The 22,049-nt window shown below is 33.5% G+C and overlaps 4 protein-coding genes and 1 long non-coding RNA gene across 5 annotated transcripts; 2 read left to right on the forward strand and 3 right to left on the reverse strand.

Annotated features, from left to right (window-relative positions):
• Positions 1-3,932: 3,932 nt before the first annotated feature.
• On the forward strand, positions 3,933-5,788 carry LOC141695653 (glycosyl hydrolase 5 family protein-like). The gene is made up of 3 exons (XM_074499882.1): positions 3,933-4,540; positions 4,621-5,218; positions 5,370-5,788. Exons 1-3 carry the CDS (start codon positions 3,962-3,964, stop codon positions 5,786-5,788), a joined length of 1,596 nt encoding a protein of 531 aa, XP_074355983.1. The 5' UTR covers positions 3,933-3,961.
• Positions 5,789-6,136: 348 nt separating this feature from the next.
• LOC141695654 (late embryogenesis abundant protein At1g64065-like) lies at positions 6,137-6,811 on the reverse strand. The gene has a single exon (XM_074499883.1). It carries the CDS (start codon positions 6,809-6,811, stop codon positions 6,137-6,139), a length of 675 nt encoding a protein of 224 aa, XP_074355984.1.
• Positions 6,812-7,314: 503 nt separating this feature from the next.
• LOC141695655 (late embryogenesis abundant protein At1g64065-like) lies at positions 7,315-7,989 on the reverse strand. The gene has a single exon (XM_074499884.1). The coding sequence runs from the start codon at positions 7,987-7,989 to the stop codon at positions 7,315-7,317; it is 675 nt and encodes a 224-aa protein (XP_074355985.1).
• Positions 7,990-8,847: 858 nt separating this feature from the next.
• Positions 8,848-14,338, reverse strand: LOC141697641 (uncharacterized). Its single transcript, XM_074502129.1, has 6 exons — positions 14,008-14,338; positions 13,269-13,532; positions 12,829-12,981; positions 11,201-11,538; positions 10,264-10,771; positions 8,848-9,658 (listed from the first exon to the last, which is right to left on the reverse strand). Exons 1-6 carry the CDS (start codon positions 14,117-14,119, stop codon positions 9,141-9,143), a joined length of 1,893 nt encoding a protein of 630 aa, XP_074358230.1. The 5' UTR covers positions 14,120-14,338; the 3' UTR covers positions 8,848-9,140.
• A 2,714-nt stretch (positions 14,339-17,052) lies between these two features.
• On the forward strand, positions 17,053-19,014 carry LOC141696874 (uncharacterized). Its single transcript, XR_012564522.1, has 3 exons — positions 17,053-17,211; positions 17,305-17,406; positions 18,777-19,014. It is a non-coding gene; the product is annotated as an uncharacterized LOC141696874 (long non-coding RNA).
• Positions 19,015-22,049: the final 3,035 nt, after the last annotated feature.

The following is a 22,049-nucleotide window of genomic DNA, read 5'->3' on the forward strand; positions in this document are numbered from 1 at the left end:
GCTTCTAATCAGTTGTACTTGTATTTACTCTCCGCTCTTCGAGACGATTGCAAGTGGGTAGTGTTCTTGATCTCTCATAAACGGTTTTGTTGAGTTCTTCCTATAGATATATATGTTTGTATAAATTGATTCTTGGCTAATGGGGTTTTGATTTTAGTTGTTTTAGTGAAAAATTTTATGTTTTTGTGTTGTTTTATGTTTTGAATTAAATTAAGTCATGCATAGTTATTGTTGATGTTGATTCTGATGGTAATGTGACTGTTTTCAATGGCAGCAGTGGTGCCCCACCAGAGTCATTTCCGGAGCCAATTATCGTGTAAACATTCACTTGGACTCACCAGTCACCACCTATCCCTTCCCGGAAGAAGGGGAATAAGCTATTGTACCTGACCTGAGAGGTGATGCTACAATTGAGGTGGGGGACGATGCATTACAGTAAGTCTCCCTTGTAATGTCTTTCTAGTCTGTATGTTCCCTTAAAAGGCATGTATAAGTATAACTGTACAAGTAGATTCTGTTCATCTTAGATTTTATGTTATTTGATAATTAATAGAATATTGTAAGTTATAGTACTTTCTAATTGAAAATTTTCAGTTTTGTTTGAATGATGATCAATTGTCATTAGGATTTTCTCTTCTTAGCTCCTCGATAGAAACTGGATAGCTTAAATGTTAAATGCGGCTGATTGTAATCCACCAGTTTGGATTTAGGATTGTTATCATGAGCCCTGAATCCCTGATCAAGTCATGCTCATAAATTAGCTTCTCCGCTGAACATGTATAAAGTTAAATATTACTTTGCCAATATATTTAAACTGATCAAGTACTTATGCATATCTATAATTAATGTGGATATGACTGTTTTTATGTAAAATTTGTTGTCAATATATTTAGTAGTAAAAATGGTATGTGTTGTTTAGAAAAAAAAAAGAATGGTGTATGTTTTTGCTGGTAGCTTGGCTGCATCTTTTCGTATACTAGTATATGACAAAACTTCAAAATCTGTCAGGCAGCAGAATTGGAGATTGAAGCTTATCATACTAATATAATTTTATTGTATTTACTTTTCCAACTACTCTGAATAAATATCAGGTGCTAGTTGATACCATACTAATATTATGGGCTCCTTTTTTGTGAAACCTGGTACAGGTATTGCAGGAAAGAGGAGTGAGCACATCACGTCATGGATGAGCTACATTCTTTGTGTTACTTTTCCAGGTAATTGTATGCTCTTTAATAAAAAGCAGTTTCAATGTTAATATAGTTTTTGGAGTCCCGTATGTCTTTCTGCTTGATCTAGATATATATGCTTCGATGTGCTTTACACTTTGAACTTGTAATATTCTTAATGAACCCTCTCCCTGCGGCCGCCTACATGTAGATCCATAGTAAGATGATTAATAGACATTCCATATTGTTGTACGTTCATGTTTCATAAAAATTTATGGCTTCTTCTACACTTTCTGTAACTGTTGTAATTATATATTTTGGTGTTTGAGTCATAGTTTTTAAATTCTGTGATAAATGTGTTGTTTAATGATTTTACTTTTAGGATTTGGCGGTCGTGGTTCTGCTGATACTTATACCTCTTATATCACCAAACTCTTCCAAATGAGGGGTAACAGATTTTATATTGCTTTGTCCATCTCCTTCCCTGATATTCTGGCTGTGTTCATATTGATCACCTTTATTTTCTTTTCCTTGTCCTATACTTTAATTTGTTTAAGCAATTAACGCTAATAAGTATAAATTAAAGTGTTAAGTAAAAAGTAATCATATATTACACATCCAGTACTCTCTAGATTGCACATACTAATTTTAACTGTCGGTGCCATTAATGCCTTATGTTACAGCAGATGTTTTTGATATAATGCATAATCTTCTCCAACCTCTCTAGATTGGTTTCCAAGCAATTGCTGAAGCCCTTGGATTGGCAGGTCTTAAAGCTATTGTTGCTATTGTTATTATGCTTTAGATTAGGTTCTAAATGTTATATGTACATGTGCTTACAAACGACACTAAAAATAGTATAATAAAGCTCCTAGCTCAAATGAGGTGTGTGTCTACCACACTGCCTTATAATTTGTTGGCTTGCTCATGAAATGCGTGAATGGAACACATATACACATTTACAGACATGAGATTAAGAGAACAAGAGGGTTTCTTTGTTTCTCTGTAACAACCATGAGATTATGCTATCATATGCCTATTTCAAATGCAGTCTTAACACTCTGTTGTGTCCACTATGTCTCTTTCTAGATCTGCATGTTTATGTGTGAATTTTGAATAACTTTTTTCACAGAAGCTGTTGCTACAAACATTTTAGAGACCATGAACGTACCCGGACTAACGATAGGACAAGTTGGCAGCCATCTCCAGGTTTCTGAGTGATGTTGTATTGTTATGTGATAGTGTGTGTACTTGGTGTCTCAAGTCTAGTACATTTCTTTACCTAACACAACTTTATAAATATGATTCCATTTCCATGCATTTATAAGATTTGATACTTCTTGAAGATAATTAAATGTTATATCAGTTCTAACAAAAATTAGGATCATCATGCTTTTAAGTAGTTACTATATACATATATATGTATTGTTTCCGATTTGTTAATACTAATTATGTAATTGTAGAAATATAAAAAATTCTTGCAATTTGCTACCATCTTGCATTAAATCTATCTTCTTACTAAGCACGAGAAAAAAATCCAGAGTGGAGAAGCAACCATGTCCAAAACTTGGGTGATCTAACTGGAGAAGGAAACATTGAGAGTATGCTTTCAGTCGAGATGGGATTAAAGGAGCTATTGCCTTGAAGTTCTTCTTATGAAGAGATTGCCTTAAACTATCTCATATCCATTAATTGCAGACTAGACCTACGTGACTACAGTCTACAGTTCGGCTATAAAGTTGAAGTATTATCGTTCTACTTTGTTTTTCTCAGTACTACGATGTTTATATTTTGAAGTGTGTAACTTTAACTTGTTAAAACTTTCGCTTTTATTTTATGGTTGGTAGACAATTGGTGGTATAAGAATGGTAGTATGTTGATGGTGAAGGTAGTGATGTTTATTTGGGATAACTGATCTTATGGTTGGTAGATTGGTTGATTGTGTTGGTTTTAAGACTATGGTCTTATTTATGTGAATGCCAATTTACAAACAGTTCCTTGCATTTTTTTTGTAAAAGCGTTGTAATAGGTCTTTTTAGTGTTGCTAATAATCAGTGTAAAATGTTGCAAAAGACACTAAAAATATTGCAAAAAACATTAAAAAACGTTGCAAAAGGGTTGCATCAATACCCCACATGTGGGGCCCACAATATTATACTGATAGCCCAAACCCTACTGTAACACTTTTCAAGACCTAGCAACTCCATTGGTGTTGCAATAGCATATTTCTGTAACGGATAACCAAGGGTTACAATAGGGTATCACCGGGGTTGCAAAAAACTCTATGACAACGCCTAAAATTGCAACCCCGAAAAAAGAGTCGCTATAGCCTTTTTTTGGCCTTTAGCAACACTTTTTTGGCCTTTAGCAACACTTTTTTGGCCTTTAGTTACGGTTTCTTAGGGTTGCGGAATCCAATCTATGGCATAGTGATATTTAATTAAAAATATATTTATTTTGTATACCTTGTATAGTGTCGTGTACTCCAAAAATAAATATCAAAGTGGCACACTATCTTAGTCATGTATCTCGTGTCGTGTACTCAAAATGTAAATATAAACACTAAATTTTAGTATTGTGTTCGTGTTGTATTTTCGTGTTATGTTAAAAATTACCCAATCTACTTATTACTCCATTACATACCTAAAGATTATGACATATCTAATCTTGTTGATAACATTTACACCCAAAGATAATGACATAGCTAACCTTTTTGAGTTTCTTATAAATATGCCATCTACTACTATTTTACTACTTGGTATTCAGTATTCTATTTACCTAGTTACAAAACCATGCAACCTTGTGTTGTAATTGTTTATTTGGTTGCACTCTTTTTAATTTCCTTTTCAACTCCTACCTATTCACTTCCCCTGTCCACAAGATCAAGATGGATCGTTGATGATATTACCGGGAAGAGAGTGAAACTGGCCGGCCTCAACTGGGCCGGTCATGTGGGCCCCATGTTGCCGGAGGGACTTGATAAAAGACCCTTGAGTGAAATAGCAAGACACATAGCATCGACAGGATTTAACAACGTACGACTCACATATGCTACATACATGTACACTCGTTATGCCAATCTTACGGTACTAGAATCTTTCCAAAATCTAGGCCTCGAATCTTCCATTAGAGGAATTCGGATGAACAATCCAAACCTGTTGGACCTAACTCTTGTCCAAGCTCACAAGACTGTGATTGATGAACTTGCAATGAATGGAGTGATGGTTCTGTTAGACTGTCAAGTTAGTGAACCTATTTGGTGCTGTCATGATGATGATGGCAATGGCTTTTGGGGAGACAAGAATCTTAAACCTCAAGAGTGGCTACAGGCTTTGACTATTGTTGCTACGCTCTACAAACACACTCCAATGGTATGCTAATACAAGTTTGTATTTGGTACTTTTAATTGTGCTAGATTGTTATAGTACAGAACTGATCATTGCAAATGTAGGTAATTGCTATGAGCTTACGAAATGAGTTACGAGGACGACGTGAAAACACTGAAGATTGGTACAACTACGTTCGCAAGGGTGCAAGAACAATTCACAAAATAAACCCTCATATTCTAGTGGTTGTTTCGGGTTTAAGCTATGATTTAGATTTGAGCTTTTTGAAAACCAGGCCTCTTAGAGTAAGACTTGGTAACAAGTTGGTTTATGAGGCACATAGATATGCATTTAGCAGAGGAGGGTCGGATACATGGGTGCACCAACCACTGAACCAAGTCTGTGACAGTATTACACGAGATATCAATAACAAATCCACATTTCTGATTGAGGGTCCGAACCCGGCTCCATTATTTATCACCGAGTTTGGCATAAACATGGAGGGTACTAATCAAGCAGACAACAACTTTTTTACTTGTTTTCTGTTATATTTGGCAAAGAATGATCTGGACTGGAATTTGTGGGGAGTGCAAGGAAGCTATTACATTAGACTGGGAAGAAAAGATGATGAAGAGGAATATGCGCTGTTTAATCACAACATGACCACCATTAGGAATCCTCAATTTCATCAGATGTTGGTATCTATACAAGGCAAGATTCAAGGTAAAAATTATCAACCTAAAAACAAGAAATGGAATGAATTAATTAACAAACAAAAAATGCAAGAAATCAAAAATATGGGTGTGTGTTCAAATACAAACCAACCCAATTGTAATCGTAGTGATTTCTAAAATTTTGTTTTCTTTTAGTGCAGATCCAGCATACTCAGCAGCCGCAAGGCAAGAAATAATGTATCATCCGAAGAGCGGAACTTGTATCAACGTCAACGAGAAATTTGAACTTGAGTCAAGTGGTTGCCATAGCTTTGGTAGATACTGGCGATACGAAAAAAATGTGATTCGATTACTGGGAACTAAATATTGCCTGACATCCACAGGAGAGGGAAGGCCAGTAATCCTCACAAAGGAGTGTTCTAATAAGAGAAGTAGGTGGAAGTCAGTCTCCAGCTATCAGTTGGCTAATTATAGAGATAATTTGTGCCTTCACTATGATCCTGATTACTCGGAGGAGATATTGACCAGCGAGTGCATTTGTTCCGATGACCATGATAAACACTGTTTACAAAATCCCTCAGGTCAGTGGTTTAAACTCATCACATCAAATGCAGAGTAGAAAACTGGTCTAAGACTGTGCCACTAATCTTCCTAATAACTTATACAAGTCGAATTTCTTTCATTGCTATGCGACGAGTCTTAATTATCAGTTGAAATATCAAGTGGACGGATAGATTTGTTTTAGGCAAAGGTGCACTTTACTCAAATGTGATCAACTCATCGCCTGTACTCTTACGTTCATGTAACTATATATTGCGTATGACTGATGTACCATGCGGAACAAAGAAATTGTAACCACAGCACAAGTTTCTTAAAGAGCTTCGGAATACGTACCCTAAAGGCACCCATAGGGATCGCCTATCATCTCAGCTCCAATCTCATACAATGCTTACGCTTTTACAAACTACTATATCTGCAACTTAACAGTGCTATTGCATTTGTAATTTTGAATAGTCTGATTTGCTATCAGAAATTTAAAGTTGCAATCCAATTTCACCGCAATTGTCTTCTTAATTATGCCTATAATATCCACATTCCCTTTGATTCTGGTTTTTGTATTCAACGGTATTGACCCGGCTGTTAAATCTTCCACCAATCCAGAAACACTCAATATTTTTTGCAGCATAAATTCCATTGTCACATTGATGTCAGTTGTTTTCTTGGCCTTGGCATTCCAACGAGGTATTTGACTGTCAGCAACTTGTACTCCTTCATAATATATTCCTGTTGTACCATTCTTGATCTTGAAGGATGCTATATTCGGATTCTTCACTGATACATCCGCTATGGCTGTCAAATTTGTAATTGGTGCAAGATTAAAAGGGTTTGCACCTTGCAGTCCTTTAATTTTCATACTTGTCAAATTTATTTTCGGTTTCTTAACCTTAAAAACCGTAAGAAAGAGTATCACAAGTATGAATCCTATGATGAATATGGCCAAGAAGGTGCAAGCGCAGCACAGCTTGTATCTCTTCTCAAGTCGCTCTTTCTTAATAATTGATCGTGGTGAAACAATTTCGTTGGGAATCACAATACGGTGAGATTCTCGGGGTAGTGAATTTTCTTGAACCTCCTCTGTCATGGCTCAAGAAATTGATGAGAGAATAGTTGAGGAGAATCGAGTAATTCCTGTGCAACCTAAGTATGAACATGTAATATTTATGGTCTGTTTGGACTTTGGGGGTTATATAGTAATGCTTGTAGCACTTAAACATGTGAATACTTTTGTAAACAAGCATGTATGCATACCAGGATTGCAACTTGCAACTATCTAATTTTAGAACAGTGGCGTAGAAATTTCCACAAGACTTGGCTAAAGACTCTGGACACTGTTGTATGTAGTATTTTTCTTAATCTTTGAATATGTTGACGGAGTCTATGCTTAATTTGTGTTATTTTTGGTTTTGTCTAAATTGTGCCTAGACTTATCTAATAACAAGATAATTAAAAACAAAAGTTAATATAATCAGAAATGGAGAAGTTGCAGTAACTGATTACAACATTATACCAAAATCAACTCAAACTAAATGGAATCAGCAACTTGGTAAACAATACCAGTGGTGTCCAATGTACTCCCCTGCATTCCTAAACCTTAACATATTTAGTGCACTTCTGATTTTGAACACTCTGATCTGCTATAATGACTGTAGAACTGCAATCCATTTTAACCCCTACTGTCTTCTTCACTATATCTACAATCTCCACTCTCCCTCTGATGCTGGTCTTCGTAGTTAACGATAATGATCCAGTCGTCAAATCTTCCACCAATCGAGGAACACCCACTAATTTTTCGAGCATAAAATCAATGTTAATTTTCATTTGAAATGTTTTCTTGGCTTTGGCATTCCCCTCGGGTATCTGAGCTTCACCAATTAGTACATTCTCATAGTATATATCTGTCGTAGCATTCTTAAACTTGAAAGATGCTATGTTGGGATTTTTCACAGATACATCTGCTATGATTGTCAAATTTGTGTTTGGCACAAGATTCAAAGGGTTAACGCCTTGTAATCCTCTGATGGTCACATAATTCAAATTAATCTTCGGATCCTTAACCTTAAAAACTGTTAAAAAGAGGACCAATAATATAACTCCTACGATCGCTATCACCGCAGAGGTGCAGCCACAACACTTGGTACATCTCCTCCGAAGACGTCTTTTCTCAATATCATCCGGTGATTGTAGCGTGGCGGTATCGTTAGCAATTGTAATTCGGTGAGAATGTGGGGCTAAGGGACTTTCTTGCTCCTTCTCTACCATTTTCAAAGAAATTGTTTCAAGAGGGGGGTTGATCACAGAAAAGTAGTTTAGAAGAATAGAGTACTGGGAGTGCAAAGTTAAGTAATGAAGAGGAATGCTTTTGCTACAAGAATATATACTACTCATGTAACATTAGAACGTGTTTACTTTTATATTCATAAACGCGTTGCTGTGCATTGACTATGAAATGTTGACCAGGTCGATGTTCAATGTGTGATCATAATTAATTTTGAAGGAGAATTTAGGATATTATGGTAGATGAACCATATATATGTGCACATTAGCATCAAGGTTAGGCATGATAGTTTAGTTCATTTACAAAAGATCTTACTTCAACCAAAAACTATAAAAAAAAATGCACAACAGAAGACTATCACAATCACAAATCACCAAAATTTTACAATAATATACTGTATGAAAATTTGGTGATTTGCGGGGATTTAATTATTCATTCTTGTCCCAATTTAAGTCTGTTTCTTATCTAAGCCAATGAGATTATTATATTGAGACAATGTGATGAGTATTGATTTATACCGATCTCATATAACATGTGGGAAATGTTAATTCCATGCTACCTTCTTTATTTCTCGAATTATTGTTAAAATTTTGTATAAGAATATGATTCAGAAAATTGCCATAGCAGAGGGGAATGTGTAAATGAAAAAACTGCTCGGGATATAATATATACCGTTAATATTAAAAAAACTGATTAGATCTTATGCAAAATATATCTATGGATTAAACTACTGTCGTTGCTTGAACCTTATATCGCTTAATGAAGCATATGACCCCCATACACCAGACATTAGGAACCCTAATTTAGGGTCTGCATTTCACTTTTACAAACAATTTGACAAATTGGTAAAAATGAGATTCAATTGACGAACTGGTAAAATAATCTTCACTAGGCAAAGGTATTCCTCCTGTGTAATTTCATGGCCATGCACTACATAATGTTACAAATGTAAAACCAATATTCTCTATACCCTGATAGAGAAATCCTTTTCCACTTTTCCACTAATTCTGTCCTAGATTCAGCCCATTATATACAATAAAAGCTACCACCCATCAAATAACCCAACAGGAGTTACATTATGTAAATACAACATTTGCAGAGAACAAGGTCTGTTACCCGTTTATATAGATATTTATCAATTCATCTTTCCGCCCTCCCTATTCCATCCAATCCTCATCAACTTCCGTTGTTTTGGCTGACTACTACTAGCTGGTTCCATTGTTCTTGCAACTGGCGGTAACATAAATGGTTTCTTTACAACATTATATGGCTTGATTTCTGAAACAGAGCCCCTGAGAGATTTGTTGGGAGATGATCTATTTGATCGTGGCATAGACCAACTAGGAAGTTGCCCTCTTGCGATGATATTATTATGGACAGTTTCAGTACTTCTATCCTTAATAGACGGTCTTGGCCTCTTAAAGGGAAACTCAACCTCGGGAGTGCTTTCCGGGCAGTCAAATCTTGATTTTGATATAGGTGTTGCATAAATGTTTTCAAATTTTTCACTAGGTTTGCTGTAGGGAGCTCTTGTGGACTTCTGGGAGGGTCTTTTCAGTGATTTTATTACCCCACGGCCATTTTTCTTTGAGGAATGAGCAGCAATATTACATAGTAACTGAGCAGCAGCCAATGCTCTAGGAGAACGCGCAACTGGAAAAAAATATTACAGAAATGAATTTAGCGATCACATAAAAACATAAAGTTTGCAACTAAAAATGAAAATGTGAAAGTCTAACAAATGATACATAGGCCATGCAGATAACTACTTATAAACTAACCAAAGCTGTACGTCTGTAACTAAGCTTACTAAATGATAAACCTAGCGGAAGAAGATGAAGCCAGACTTTTTAGTCATATAAGTTTAACAATTATGGAGGCTCCATACTAAGTCGACTAAACAAGTACAAACATGTTTCACATCCTTGTGACCTTACAGTTCTTTTAACTTTAGTTTTTTTACTTTAGACGGTATTGAGTGTAGAGAATCAGTATTCCTGTCATATAAGATGTCCCGCCAATCCTAGTTTTTCGACTTACAGATAGATAGTAATTGAAGCCAGTAAAAAAAGGTATATAGACTGCAAAGAGGAAAACATATGTGCACAATATGACATTTGAGAAGCACAAAGTGACAGGAGACTGGTATTATTATAAACATAAATAGCCTGCATATCTTGACAAACAAGTCAGGTGTTCATAGTCTGCTATAAAGAAAGAATAATTATACTGAACTTAGCGTCTTACAAAAAGTTTACCTTGAGAAGCCTGAGGATCTGCTGGGCGTGTAACTAAACCCTGTCCAGTAAAGCTAACAGATCCAGGACGATCTTTCTCCTTTGCCGCAGGCAACAAACTTTGACATTCTACGGGCACTATACTATCATCATATTCAAGTGATTCCAGCTCTGACAAGAAACCTGAGGTGGTACCTGGAAAATTGAAAGTGGTTTCTATTTTCGCCCATCTACCTTGGCATGTACTTCTGCTCGTAGATAGTTTCACCGCATCTATGTTAGGTTTACAGTGACCAGAATAGGCATTTGACCAAGAAAATGGTGGCAAACAACCTCGCTGATTTGCAGGCTTGCATGACCGGGTATCAGCACAATTTCTTGGGGTACCCGACTTAGCAGCATCTAGGAGTAAAAACTCTAAATCCTTAGGTGGAGGAAGAGCGAGGCGCTCAAGAATTTTTTCCGGCTCGTACAACGGGAAGTCAAGTATATTAGTAGACGCTTTAAACTGAATTCCAGAATCCTGAACCTATCAAATCAAGTTAGACCAACATTGTTAGTAGTATTTCGAAGTACAATAGTTGAAATACAGACACTGAAATCTAAGTCAAAATTCAATGATATGGTGATATATGCAACACAGCAACAAAACTTACTGAACCCAAGTGAGGTAGGTAGTTTTTCAAAACATTAAAAAGACTAATTATATCTTGTAAAACATGTATATCACCATATTTTTCCAGACCAGTTCTAATCAAACATATCAAAAGAGGAGATTCATTTGTACTTCACATAACTGACAATGCAGAGAACTAACAGTAAAAGATTATAAATATTCACAAAATTGCTGATAGATGTACTAATAAATATAACGATTATGGAAGTATTAATGGTTATCATTAATAGTTTGTTTAGTAGTCTGTTAATGAATCGGTAATTAGAGCCTACTCAAACCAACCTTGTGAGCTGGAGATGCATCTATAATATTCGTGTCTTTATTAGCTCCCTCATTTCTACTTGCTACAAGAGAATCCAATGCCAAATAGGATGGTGCAAGAACTTCTTGATGGTAACTACCATCAACCTCCATAACCTGTGGTTTAATCTTTCGCGTTTGAAGAATTGACCAAGCATCTTTGACAGACTGCATTATTTTTTGAGTTGGATCTTGTGATCTCTCTCCCTTGTCCACTGCCAAATTAGGACAAATATAACTTCCTTCAAGGAGTTCATTTAATGACAGTTCATCGACATTCTTTGTGACATCCTCCATATCTGCTCTCAAGCCATATCCTCCTGAAAGAAGTTTTCATATAAAAATTTTAAAGCGCCATTTCAGTCTGAAAAATATTAGTAATATTTCATAAAATCGTAACAAAAGCTATCTAAGTGAATGAAAAATGTGAAAACCTATTTGTCATCTCCCCAACCGTTTGAAGGCAATGGATAATATGAGTGTATGATAATCATTTTAAGAGACAGTTATTACATGTTTTTACATGTTCAATGCAACATAAGAGGCAGATGCAATAAGTGACTCATTGAGGAAATTCAGCCTTTCACGATTCATTAGTGTAAAGCTTAAGTTATGCTTTCAAGGTGTGCAGAAATTAATTATACAAATCAGCAATCTCACACTCAGCGGTAGTTTGAAAATTCCTTATTCAGCAACTACCAAGAGTGAAACCTGGGAATGGGAATATCCGACACATAATGGAGCCGAAAATGTCAATTAGGGCCAAGAATTTAGAGGTCATTTTCAAATATAAAAAAATACACGCTGTAGCCTAAACAGCACTAAATGTCGCCAGAACAAAATCACAAATTTACGGGCTGTCCATTACTAGTTATTAAGTGTAAGGCCTGGCCCATTGACTAATATAAAGATCACAGACTTATCTATAAACCTAATTGCCACACCATATCAATTACATTCATCATTCTAGAGTTCCCGACACATACACACTCCTTCCCCCTGCCCCTTCAATCTCTCATTTCAATCTGTCACGAAATCTGGTCTCTCCCTACCCATTCCAAACTATCAATTTCATCCTCCATCTAACCATTTTTGCAACTCGTATCCTTTCAGTTTAGCTCTGCCTTTTTAAATTCATGTTCTCTTCTGAATAGGCTTGTTTTATTGGAATTGAAGCACATATATTGACTCATTATGTTCTGTGTGTACATCTACACAGATAAGGTATGTTGTGTATTTGATATATAAACAGATGAGAATAATCTGATTGGTGTGTCTATGCATAGTTTGTAAAAAATTAAATTATTACTTCCCTATGATAGCCAGATCTATAACTTCAAATGTTAATTTCTATCTTTTGTATTCCTATATTGATGTTGATATGGGTGGATTTGTAGATTCCGAATTCGAGTCGGATCACACAAGACTTTGTCAGGTCATGTTCGGAGTGCACATATTTTACCTATTTAATTAATGTTAGGGTTCTGCTGAACCCAATATTGCAAACCGAGTTAGCTGAAATGAACCCGACTTAATACCCAAAATTTTCACCCCTAGTGAAACAACAAAAGAACGAATTTGATGAACTGCCCAAGATATAGGTGTCATACCTAGAATGTTATTCCCTACAGCAGCAGAACTGAAGCTCGCCAATCCACTCTTGACCGAGAAGGAATCATTTCTATTCTTAGGAGCTTTTCCATTTTTCTTATCACCTCGCTTTCCATTTATGTTAGTCTTCTGCCTAGACGTCTGAGTTTTCTCTACAATAGAAAGAAAAATAGAAACATGAGAATGAGATACATTAAAATATTACCATGTTGTAAGAATAACTCAAACCTAATTCCCAGCTACCGATCATCAAACCAAAACAACACCACTAGCTATAATTAGTATCAAGTATTAACTATTAACCAGTGACGACTAGTAAAACATCCCTATGAAACCATAAATATCTCCAAATGATCTGAATCTAAACCTCTTTATATCATGAATGATAGGTCATGATGTAAAATTACTTTTCAGGTATATAAAACAGAAATATTATTACCTAAACCAATGCCCTTGCCATAAAAAAAGCCAACTTCCTTAGCTTTACCCTCTATATCGTTGATCTCCGTTTCATTCATACAAGTTTCCAGTTGCAACAACCTTGATCTCCTTGCCGCTTTCCCGCATGTTCTCCGTAGTTTTTTAGCATCCAGATCCAAATAAGTAAGAGGATTACTTGTACTCATAAAATTAAGTTCCTTGCCAGCTTTGTCAACCGAGTTCTTACAAACGTCACCATTAGGCAATTTATTCCAGGCTGCGTCTGACATTTGAACAATACACATTACATTTTACACACTAAAAATTTTCGATAAAAGTCTAAAGCCCAAAGACATCTCTTGTTCTTTCAAGCTAATAAACAAATCTGACTGTACATACCGCAAACAGAGTAAAGAATAATCAGTAAGTATAATTTTTACAAACAAAACCACACATCATCCACAAAATTTTCAGTCTTCATTTATATGCGAGGCGCGTAGTGAAATTCAAAATAAAAACATACAGAGTCATGTTGTAAACCAATTAAGCCTAAAATCCTTCCCAAATTCACTAAATAGAGAATTAAAATTCACCGTACAATTAGAATATAAAAATCGACTAACTATACAATTTTAAGGCGATATATACAAACACAAACTCAAATTCAATTTTGTCATAAACAATTATACGAATCAATAGGAACAAAATTAAATTAAATCCACAGACCATAAATACACGCATAAAAAATAAATTGGTACCATTTTGACGAGAAAACGAAGCAGAAGAGTCAACTTGAGAGCTTAAATTAACTGAAACGGCACCGGATCGATAGTCCTTAACACCAACTCCCCCACAGCTTTCGGATCCCATTAAAAAGAAACAAGGAATTAAGTCCTCAGAAAATTAAGAGAGAGGTAAATCGAAGCATATAAGGAGTAGAAAAAAGTGATGTGGAGAGAGAAAAGAGAAGAGAATTAAAGGGAGAGAGATGGGAGAGATTGGGCATTTTGCGGCTGAGGGAGAGAGAATAGGGTAGAGGGGGGTGGGCAGTGGAAGATTAGGGGTCAAAATAAAGGAAGTATTTATACTTTTGGGGGAAGAGGCCTAAATTATACTCTCCGGTGGAGTTGCCGTCTATATTTTAGTTTTTTGGGGACTCGCCCTCTACCCCACTTCTTTTTTACTTATCCAAATCTCCTTTATTTTACGTTAATATTTTCCTAATTACAATTTACATTTCTTCTAATTTTATACTATAGAGTATTCATTCGACACTTCTTATTTGTCGAATATTAGGTATTCATTGTTTAAATTTTACTAGTTTAAAACTTCTGCCATGCACGGATTTTGTTAAATATATATTTTCATCTATAAAAATGAATCTTTAAAGAAATTTAATCTTAATAATGTCATATTGTTAATAACAATTATAATTTTCATTTAATTATTTATATATTTTATTAGAATTAAGAAAAAATATAAAATTCTACATTTTAATATTATTATTGTGAGGATTCGAAACTTGGATTATGAATAAAATAGATTTAGTAGAAATTTGAACTTATTAGTGTGTTTATAAATCAGAATATAAATGAATATTGTTGGCCAACAACATGGGTAGTGAAATTCGAACATTAAAATTTTAGTATATTATAAATAATATAAATATTTGTTGTTTCAGGGATTCGAATCTATAAAATTGAGTTGTATATATTCTAAATAATAAAAAAAATATTTAATATTGACGAGATTCGAGAACTGTATATTGTATATAGTTTTAACAATCTTGATTATTTGAAGATTCAACAATCATGAATAACCAAATCAACCAAGAAAAGATAAATCAAATTATACCATGTATTGGTTATTATAATTTAATATAGAGTTATGTGTATGAATTTTATCTATATTATGTTTTGATAATTAATATTCTTTAGCTAAGAAAAAGGTGTCAAATAATTATCTAAAATTTACGTGAAATATTGTGTGAATTTAGAGTCGAATGAATTGTGTGTTAGTCGTTCTAACACTAAATATTTGTAAAATGATTTTAGTAATGAATCTAACAAGAAGGGTATAAATGTTTAAATTGGGGATCAGCTCCTACTTGTCAAAGATATTTCAGCTATTTGAGTTCAATTACAGAGATAATGTAATATAAATATCAATGTTATTATATGAGATTAGGATAGTTAACGTGGAGTATATATAGGAAGACTTCATTAAAATTATATAGGATAGCAGTTAGATTAATTTTGTTGTATGAGTCGGAGTGTCGATATTAAAAGTTAAACTAATATAAACTAATATTATAATTTAGTTAAAAATTAGTTTGAGCCGCTCTCATGTCAAACACAATACTAATAAAAATTTAATATAACTTAAATAAAATTAATTTGAGCCCCCTTCCGTCAAACACAATGATAATGAAAAAATTTAGTTTGTACGGTCTTCTCGTCAAACACAATACTAATTTAAAAATTATTATAATTTAAATAAAATTTATTATAAAATTAATTATCTATACTATATTATAATAGACGAAACATTAAAAGTTTGGTAGTTGGTCGGTTTTAGCCTTACTTAATTATTCTATTTTTAATTATTGGGTCAATCAATTCTAATTCTAATTGATATTAAAGTCAACTTCCTCTATTATTTTACCAAATTTCAATTCTATTTTATATCAAACTCTATATCATTATAATTTATATTAAATTCAACTTATTCTACCAATTTAAATTTTAATTCATATCGAATTATATATTATTCTAATTTGCTACTTCGGGCTAAATTAAATTTAAGAAAACTAAATATAAATATTAAGATTTAGTTGATATAATGTGACTCGGGCTAAGATAAAATAATTATACTATTAATCCTTCTAAAAAATTATATTAATGAACTTGGATAAACAAAATAATATATTTTATTTATTCAGGATAAAAAATACATTATACAATTGATTCAGATTAACACAAAACTAAAATAAAAATACAATTCGACCAACAAAAACAAAATCATATTTTCTAATTATTCAGTCTAAATTAAAATTATCTTATTGATCCATATTTAAAAAAAAATAAACTAAAAATAATTAATTTTATTTGGTCAGTGTATTAAGCATCGAGTAAAAATAAAATAATGTAAATCACTTATCCGAGATAAATCAAATTAATATTAAACTAAGTATAATTCGTATCCTATTGATGTGAACTAAAAAATCAAATTTTAATTAAAACATAAAAATTATTTTTCAAAATACATATATAATTACCAATAAAACTATATCGTTCAATCGGTATTGTCTTTTTCAAATATCTTTTATAGAGTTATAGTTAATCGATTAAGTAATCACCATGCTAAAATAATATTTTTTTAAGGTCCCAACATAATCGAGACATTATATTTTTACCCTCAATAAAATAATAATTTTATTATAATAATATTTACTCCCCTACCAATATAATGCTATCACTTTAAATAAGTTTAAATGTTCTAAAAAGTTATGAACGTATACATTTACTAATATAATTATCATGAAATCATAATATTTAAAGTTTTAAATGAATAAAATTTTGAATGAATTCAAAATATTTTTTAATAAAATTATATAATATTAAAAAAAATCTGGGCGATCTGTGCATAATTACGAAACTTGATGTAAGATTGGCGAGGTGCACTGAAAAACTAATCAATTCGACTGAAAGGCGTCCGCGGTAGTCGGTCACTGCATCACTTCTATATCTATATATATCTATATAAAGGAGGATCATATGCGTCTGACGTGGCACTTCCGCATGTATCTAAATTTTTTTCTTGGCTTTCTGAAACTCCATACATTTCTCTTTTATCTCTTTGTAACTGCAAGCCAATTATTATCAAGAAAATCAACAGCCGATTTTTTTATTCAAGCTCAGACTCTCTGCCTTCTTAATTGGGAGCATGTGTATATAAGGAAGGTCGAGTATTGTTTAATCGAGTTTTTTGCTTATGTTTTGTGTCTTTTTATAATAATTAATATTATTAGGGCTCATTATATTTGATTTTTGCAGGCAATTGATCAATTCTTTTCGATGGCACATCTTGATTCACATTCAGACCGTATTATGGAGAGAAGAACAGAACAGTTGTATCAATAAAAACTTCATGGCTGGGTAAACATTTTTTTTTGAAACACAGACACACATATGTTTATATTGTAAGTTTATATATTTACTATGTACGCTGTGTATGTATAAATTGTAATGGATGTACTAAAGATCAGATTGTTATGATATTAACTTGGTTGTACATGTCTGAATTACAATATTGAGTTATTTGATTGAATGTTTAAGCCCTTTTTGATGTTTATTACTTGAACTGGTTACTTTGTTTGGCTCTTGATTGATTTTGAGTGTTTAGTATTAATAATCATCAGAATATCTTCCATTGCGCTTTAAAAACCTAGGATTTTATGAGGCCATTTTATCATGTTGTCATTATTTGTGTCTCGACAATGAAATCTCGTGATTGTAGATGATTTGTTGTATTTTGAAATATGGGTTTTGATATTGGGGATTATTATGGGTTTTGATTATTAAGTGTTATTAAAAGTTATTGGATTATTATCTGCAAATTTATGAAATTTAGAAACTTAACAATACTGACTCAAAGCATAATCCTATTATGAGCATTATTTGCCCTGAGATCTGTGGAATTTTATTGCTTGAAAAAATCAGTTAAATTATTTTGATTTTTTTATGATTCTTGGTCATTAATTTGGCTCGACTAGAGAAAATTTGTTCGGTCTACTTTTGAAATGGCCTCCCACATTCACCTTTGAATCATCCGACTCTCGTGCATTGAAAAAATCAGTCAAATTATTTTGATTTTTTATGATTCTTGGTCATTAATTTGGCTCGGCTAGAGAAAATTTGTTCGGTCTACTTTTAAAATGGTCTCCCACCTTTACCTTTGAATCATCTGTCTCTCGTGCATTATTGTCATTGACAATTGTATCATCATTTGTTTTGGTTAACTTGACGTGCCTTTTCTGCACTTCAAACCATTTTTGTGTAAATTTCGACTTTTTTCAGCTAATGTTCTTTCTTCCATTGCCACAGAAACTCGCGGATATGCAACTGAGGTCTGATTATGTGTTTTTTTTCTTAGTGCATATTTTTCAATCATCAGCTTTTAAGTTCAAGCTGCTTTCTTTTGAGTCAGTACTAAATTCCCCGCATTCCTAACTAATGATTTTCTATTTTACAAGTAAATAGTCAACATCAATTCTTGACCTTGCAAATTCATTTGAGCTGTATATATGTAAACTCCATGCACTTCTTTCTATATTCTAGGAGCGTCCGTGTTTCTAAGGGGAATTTATCAGTTTTCAATCACTAGAGGTTAACCTTTAAAATGATGAATTTCTTATAGTGCAATGAATAATAGGATAGGAAAATGATATGTTATATATGACTCTATAGTCTATGCAGGAAATATTGTATTCTGTTTCTGACCTTACTTTTAAAATTGTTGGTTTCAGTCTATCCTCTCGTTTTTCCTGATGTAAAAAAGTTATAAAAGAATGTGGAATTACGAGAAGTAATCGAACAACTTGTTGCAAGGCAATGAAAAGTTATATGTCCGAGAGTCAAGAGCAGAGCTTCATAACCAATTTGCAGGCTACAAATCATGCTAAACTGCTTGGAAAAAATGGCAGATAGCTAATCTCTCTCAAAATATATATGCACTTTGTCGGATAAAACTTAAGGACTTCTCCCTCCAAGGTAAGTGCTACATTCGTGCATACTTCTCAACGAGACAAATGTCTACATAACACATATTATGGTCTTAGTCATGACAAAACTGATGATGTTCTTGTTGTTTTCTTATCGTGGTGGTTTGTCATTATCATGTACCAGTTGGATCACAAGGTAATTTACAAAATTCTCTCATGTTCTGACTTGAGCTCTATCATATTTGTATTTTACAACAATTTCTTATGCAAATCCTCAATATCAGACTGTGGTTGCCTCTTCCCAAGCGTATCGTCAGATGTACAGTATGATCAAAATACAGGAAGAAGTTTCATATGTGATCTCAATGACAATGTGGAAGCCTCTTGGCCTACTACTTTGTCCTTACCTGCGTCTTTGTACAACAAAAGTAAGCTTCAGTATAACTCACTACATGGACATTGCCGTAATTCAGGCATTTTACTTTCCAGATACAATATGTCGAAAATGATAATTTTATGAATTAAATGTGATTGCAGCAGCTACACAAATACCAGTTATTCCTAAAGCAACATATGCACAAAGTGGTAGGTGCTTTTTCTTTTCAATAGTCCGAAAGATATTCCTGCGAAGTAACCGGTCTCACTCTAAAATCTCAAGTGCTAGAGGAAGATCGAACTAAATCTTTATATTATATTCTAGTAATTACGTCAAAAAGTTCAAGATTTTTAATTTAAAAAGCTAAGGTTTCACTATAAACATGAGCATAGGTAAATTTTGCGTAAATCTCACCTTCCTTGTATTTAGTTGCGAGCGAGACATACGGAAAATAATGCATCTGATTTGAAAAGGCAATAGACATCAACTGCACATTCACACGCACACACACAAACACAGATTATCCCATTTCGCTTTCAGTTAGAAGCCTACATCTTTTCACATATGCAGGTATCGGCATAAAAGGCATGAAGTACCCGTTTTTTGTGACGTTTTGTTCGTTGCTGCTCCTCAATATAATATCTTGATCATACGGACAACTCATAATGCACATTTTTAAAGAGAGTACAACAGACTGACTTGAATCTTATAATGCACATAAAGAGTTTCACAAAATCTCGTCTATGGCAAAACTTAATGGTTGGTAGTGGCTGAGGTTGATGTACATGTACTACATATATTTTTCTTAATTCTTTGTGTATACACTTTTAGTTTTTTTTTGTGTGAAATATGATAAGAATTTAAGTGTGCCCCGGTGTAGGGGCATCTATTCTACCAGATAGTGATATTACCTCTTGATTTTCAATTTAAAAGTATAATAAATGACTTGGGATTATACCCTTTTTAGTGATATTACCTCTTAATTTTCATTAGGAAGCTTCCTCTAAAAGTATAATGAATGACGAGAATTATATCCTTTTCCTTTCTTTCGGAGTGCGTACTAGATTTCTCAAAAATATTTCCTAATTTTTTTATTAATGCATGCGAAATTTTATATTATTTTTTGGAAAGTTGGTATCTAATGTATGGCACATAAGAAAAGTTTTCGTGAGAAAATATTTGGAAAACTTAGCATTTTTCTTCTTTTTGAGTCATCATTATTAGAACTAAATAAGAAGCTCTTTTCATTTTTTCTCAATATTGTTTCATATAAATTAGGCTCATATAAATTAGGCTCACTCTCCGCTCTTTATGCAGTTTTCTGGGGATGATAAAATAATCCAATCCGACGGATATCCAATCTGATTCGAAACCCGGAATTTTGAATATACCGAATTCAAATTTTAGATTTGAATTTCAACGATACCTAATTTAAATAGTAAACCAGAAATTTTGATCATTATAAAATGAAGTTTACATGTCATGTTTGGTTATATGTGAAGATTATCTTCATTTTTTTAAAATGTACTGTACACATAATACAATACATGTGAGAAATCACTGCTATAGTTAGATTCTAAATTTACTTACCATTGTCAATAAGCCAAGCAAGAAAATTACAGTTATAACTTTAGTCTTGCGGGGCAGAAGAAAAGGACAAGAAAGTACAATTGACAATAATCCGCAAGTCTACAATGCAAGAAAGTACGGCTGTCCTCCTAAATTATACTTAATTAAACACAAATCTGCAAGTCTGCAATGCAAGAAAGCACGGTTGTCCTCCTGAATTATACTTAATTAAACACGCATCCTGGGTGTAGTGGCACAATTTATGCATTATTCTATAAAGCAGCTTATAAATGTTGTAATAGTGAGAAAGTTGTCTTTTGTACTTTGATGAAATGAAAGCATCAAAGTAACCATCCTTATGTTATTGTTAATTGAACCATGTGTTTGGTTAAAGTTGATTTTAAAAAAATAAGCCTAAATTAAAAGTTGTCTTTTTGTTTTAACAAAAAAATTCCGCCTGAAGTACCCTGTGATAATACTAACATTTTTAAAGTTATTATATTTTCGCATAAAGATCTTTGACCGAATATTGGGGAATAAAAGAAATTATGTAATCATATTGGCGCAGGAGGATAAGGGTGGCAGATTAGTTTGGACTTTCGTAGTTTGCATGTGTAGTTTGTAATTTAGTGCACTTTTTTGTAGCTGGTGCTACAATGTCGCATTTAAAGCCATATGACTAGTTACATGATATGGTAGATGGTTTGTGTGATGTTTTAGTTTTTTTGGACAGGTTTGGGGTACTTCAAATATTTAGTTTGGAGAGTGATCTCTAAGGAAAATATGGCGTTTGAGGCATCAAAAGGAGTGCAGTAGGAGAAATAGAAGGGGCTTACGACAATGAACCAATGAACGAAGCTTTTTACAGTATGTCCCATGTGAAGAAGGCCATGGGCTGAGGTATTGTATCATTGTTTATCGCTGCCTCGCTTACCGTACTTATGTTTATGGATCATTGCTTACCTAGGACACACATATTTGTGTACACACACAAGCCGGGGTCTTTTGAGAAAATAGCCTCTTCATTCTTTGGAATGAGGGTAAGGCTGCGTACGATATACCCTCCCCAGACACTGCCCTAGGCGGTATTATTGGGTACGATTGATTGATTGATTTATATATGTGGTATATAT

Source organism: Apium graveolens, chromosome 11 (genome assembly GCF_009905375.1).
Source record: "Apium graveolens cultivar Ventura chromosome 11, ASM990537v1, whole genome shotgun sequence".
NCBI classification, from domain to species: Eukaryota; Viridiplantae; Streptophyta; class Magnoliopsida; order Apiales; family Apiaceae; genus Apium; species Apium graveolens.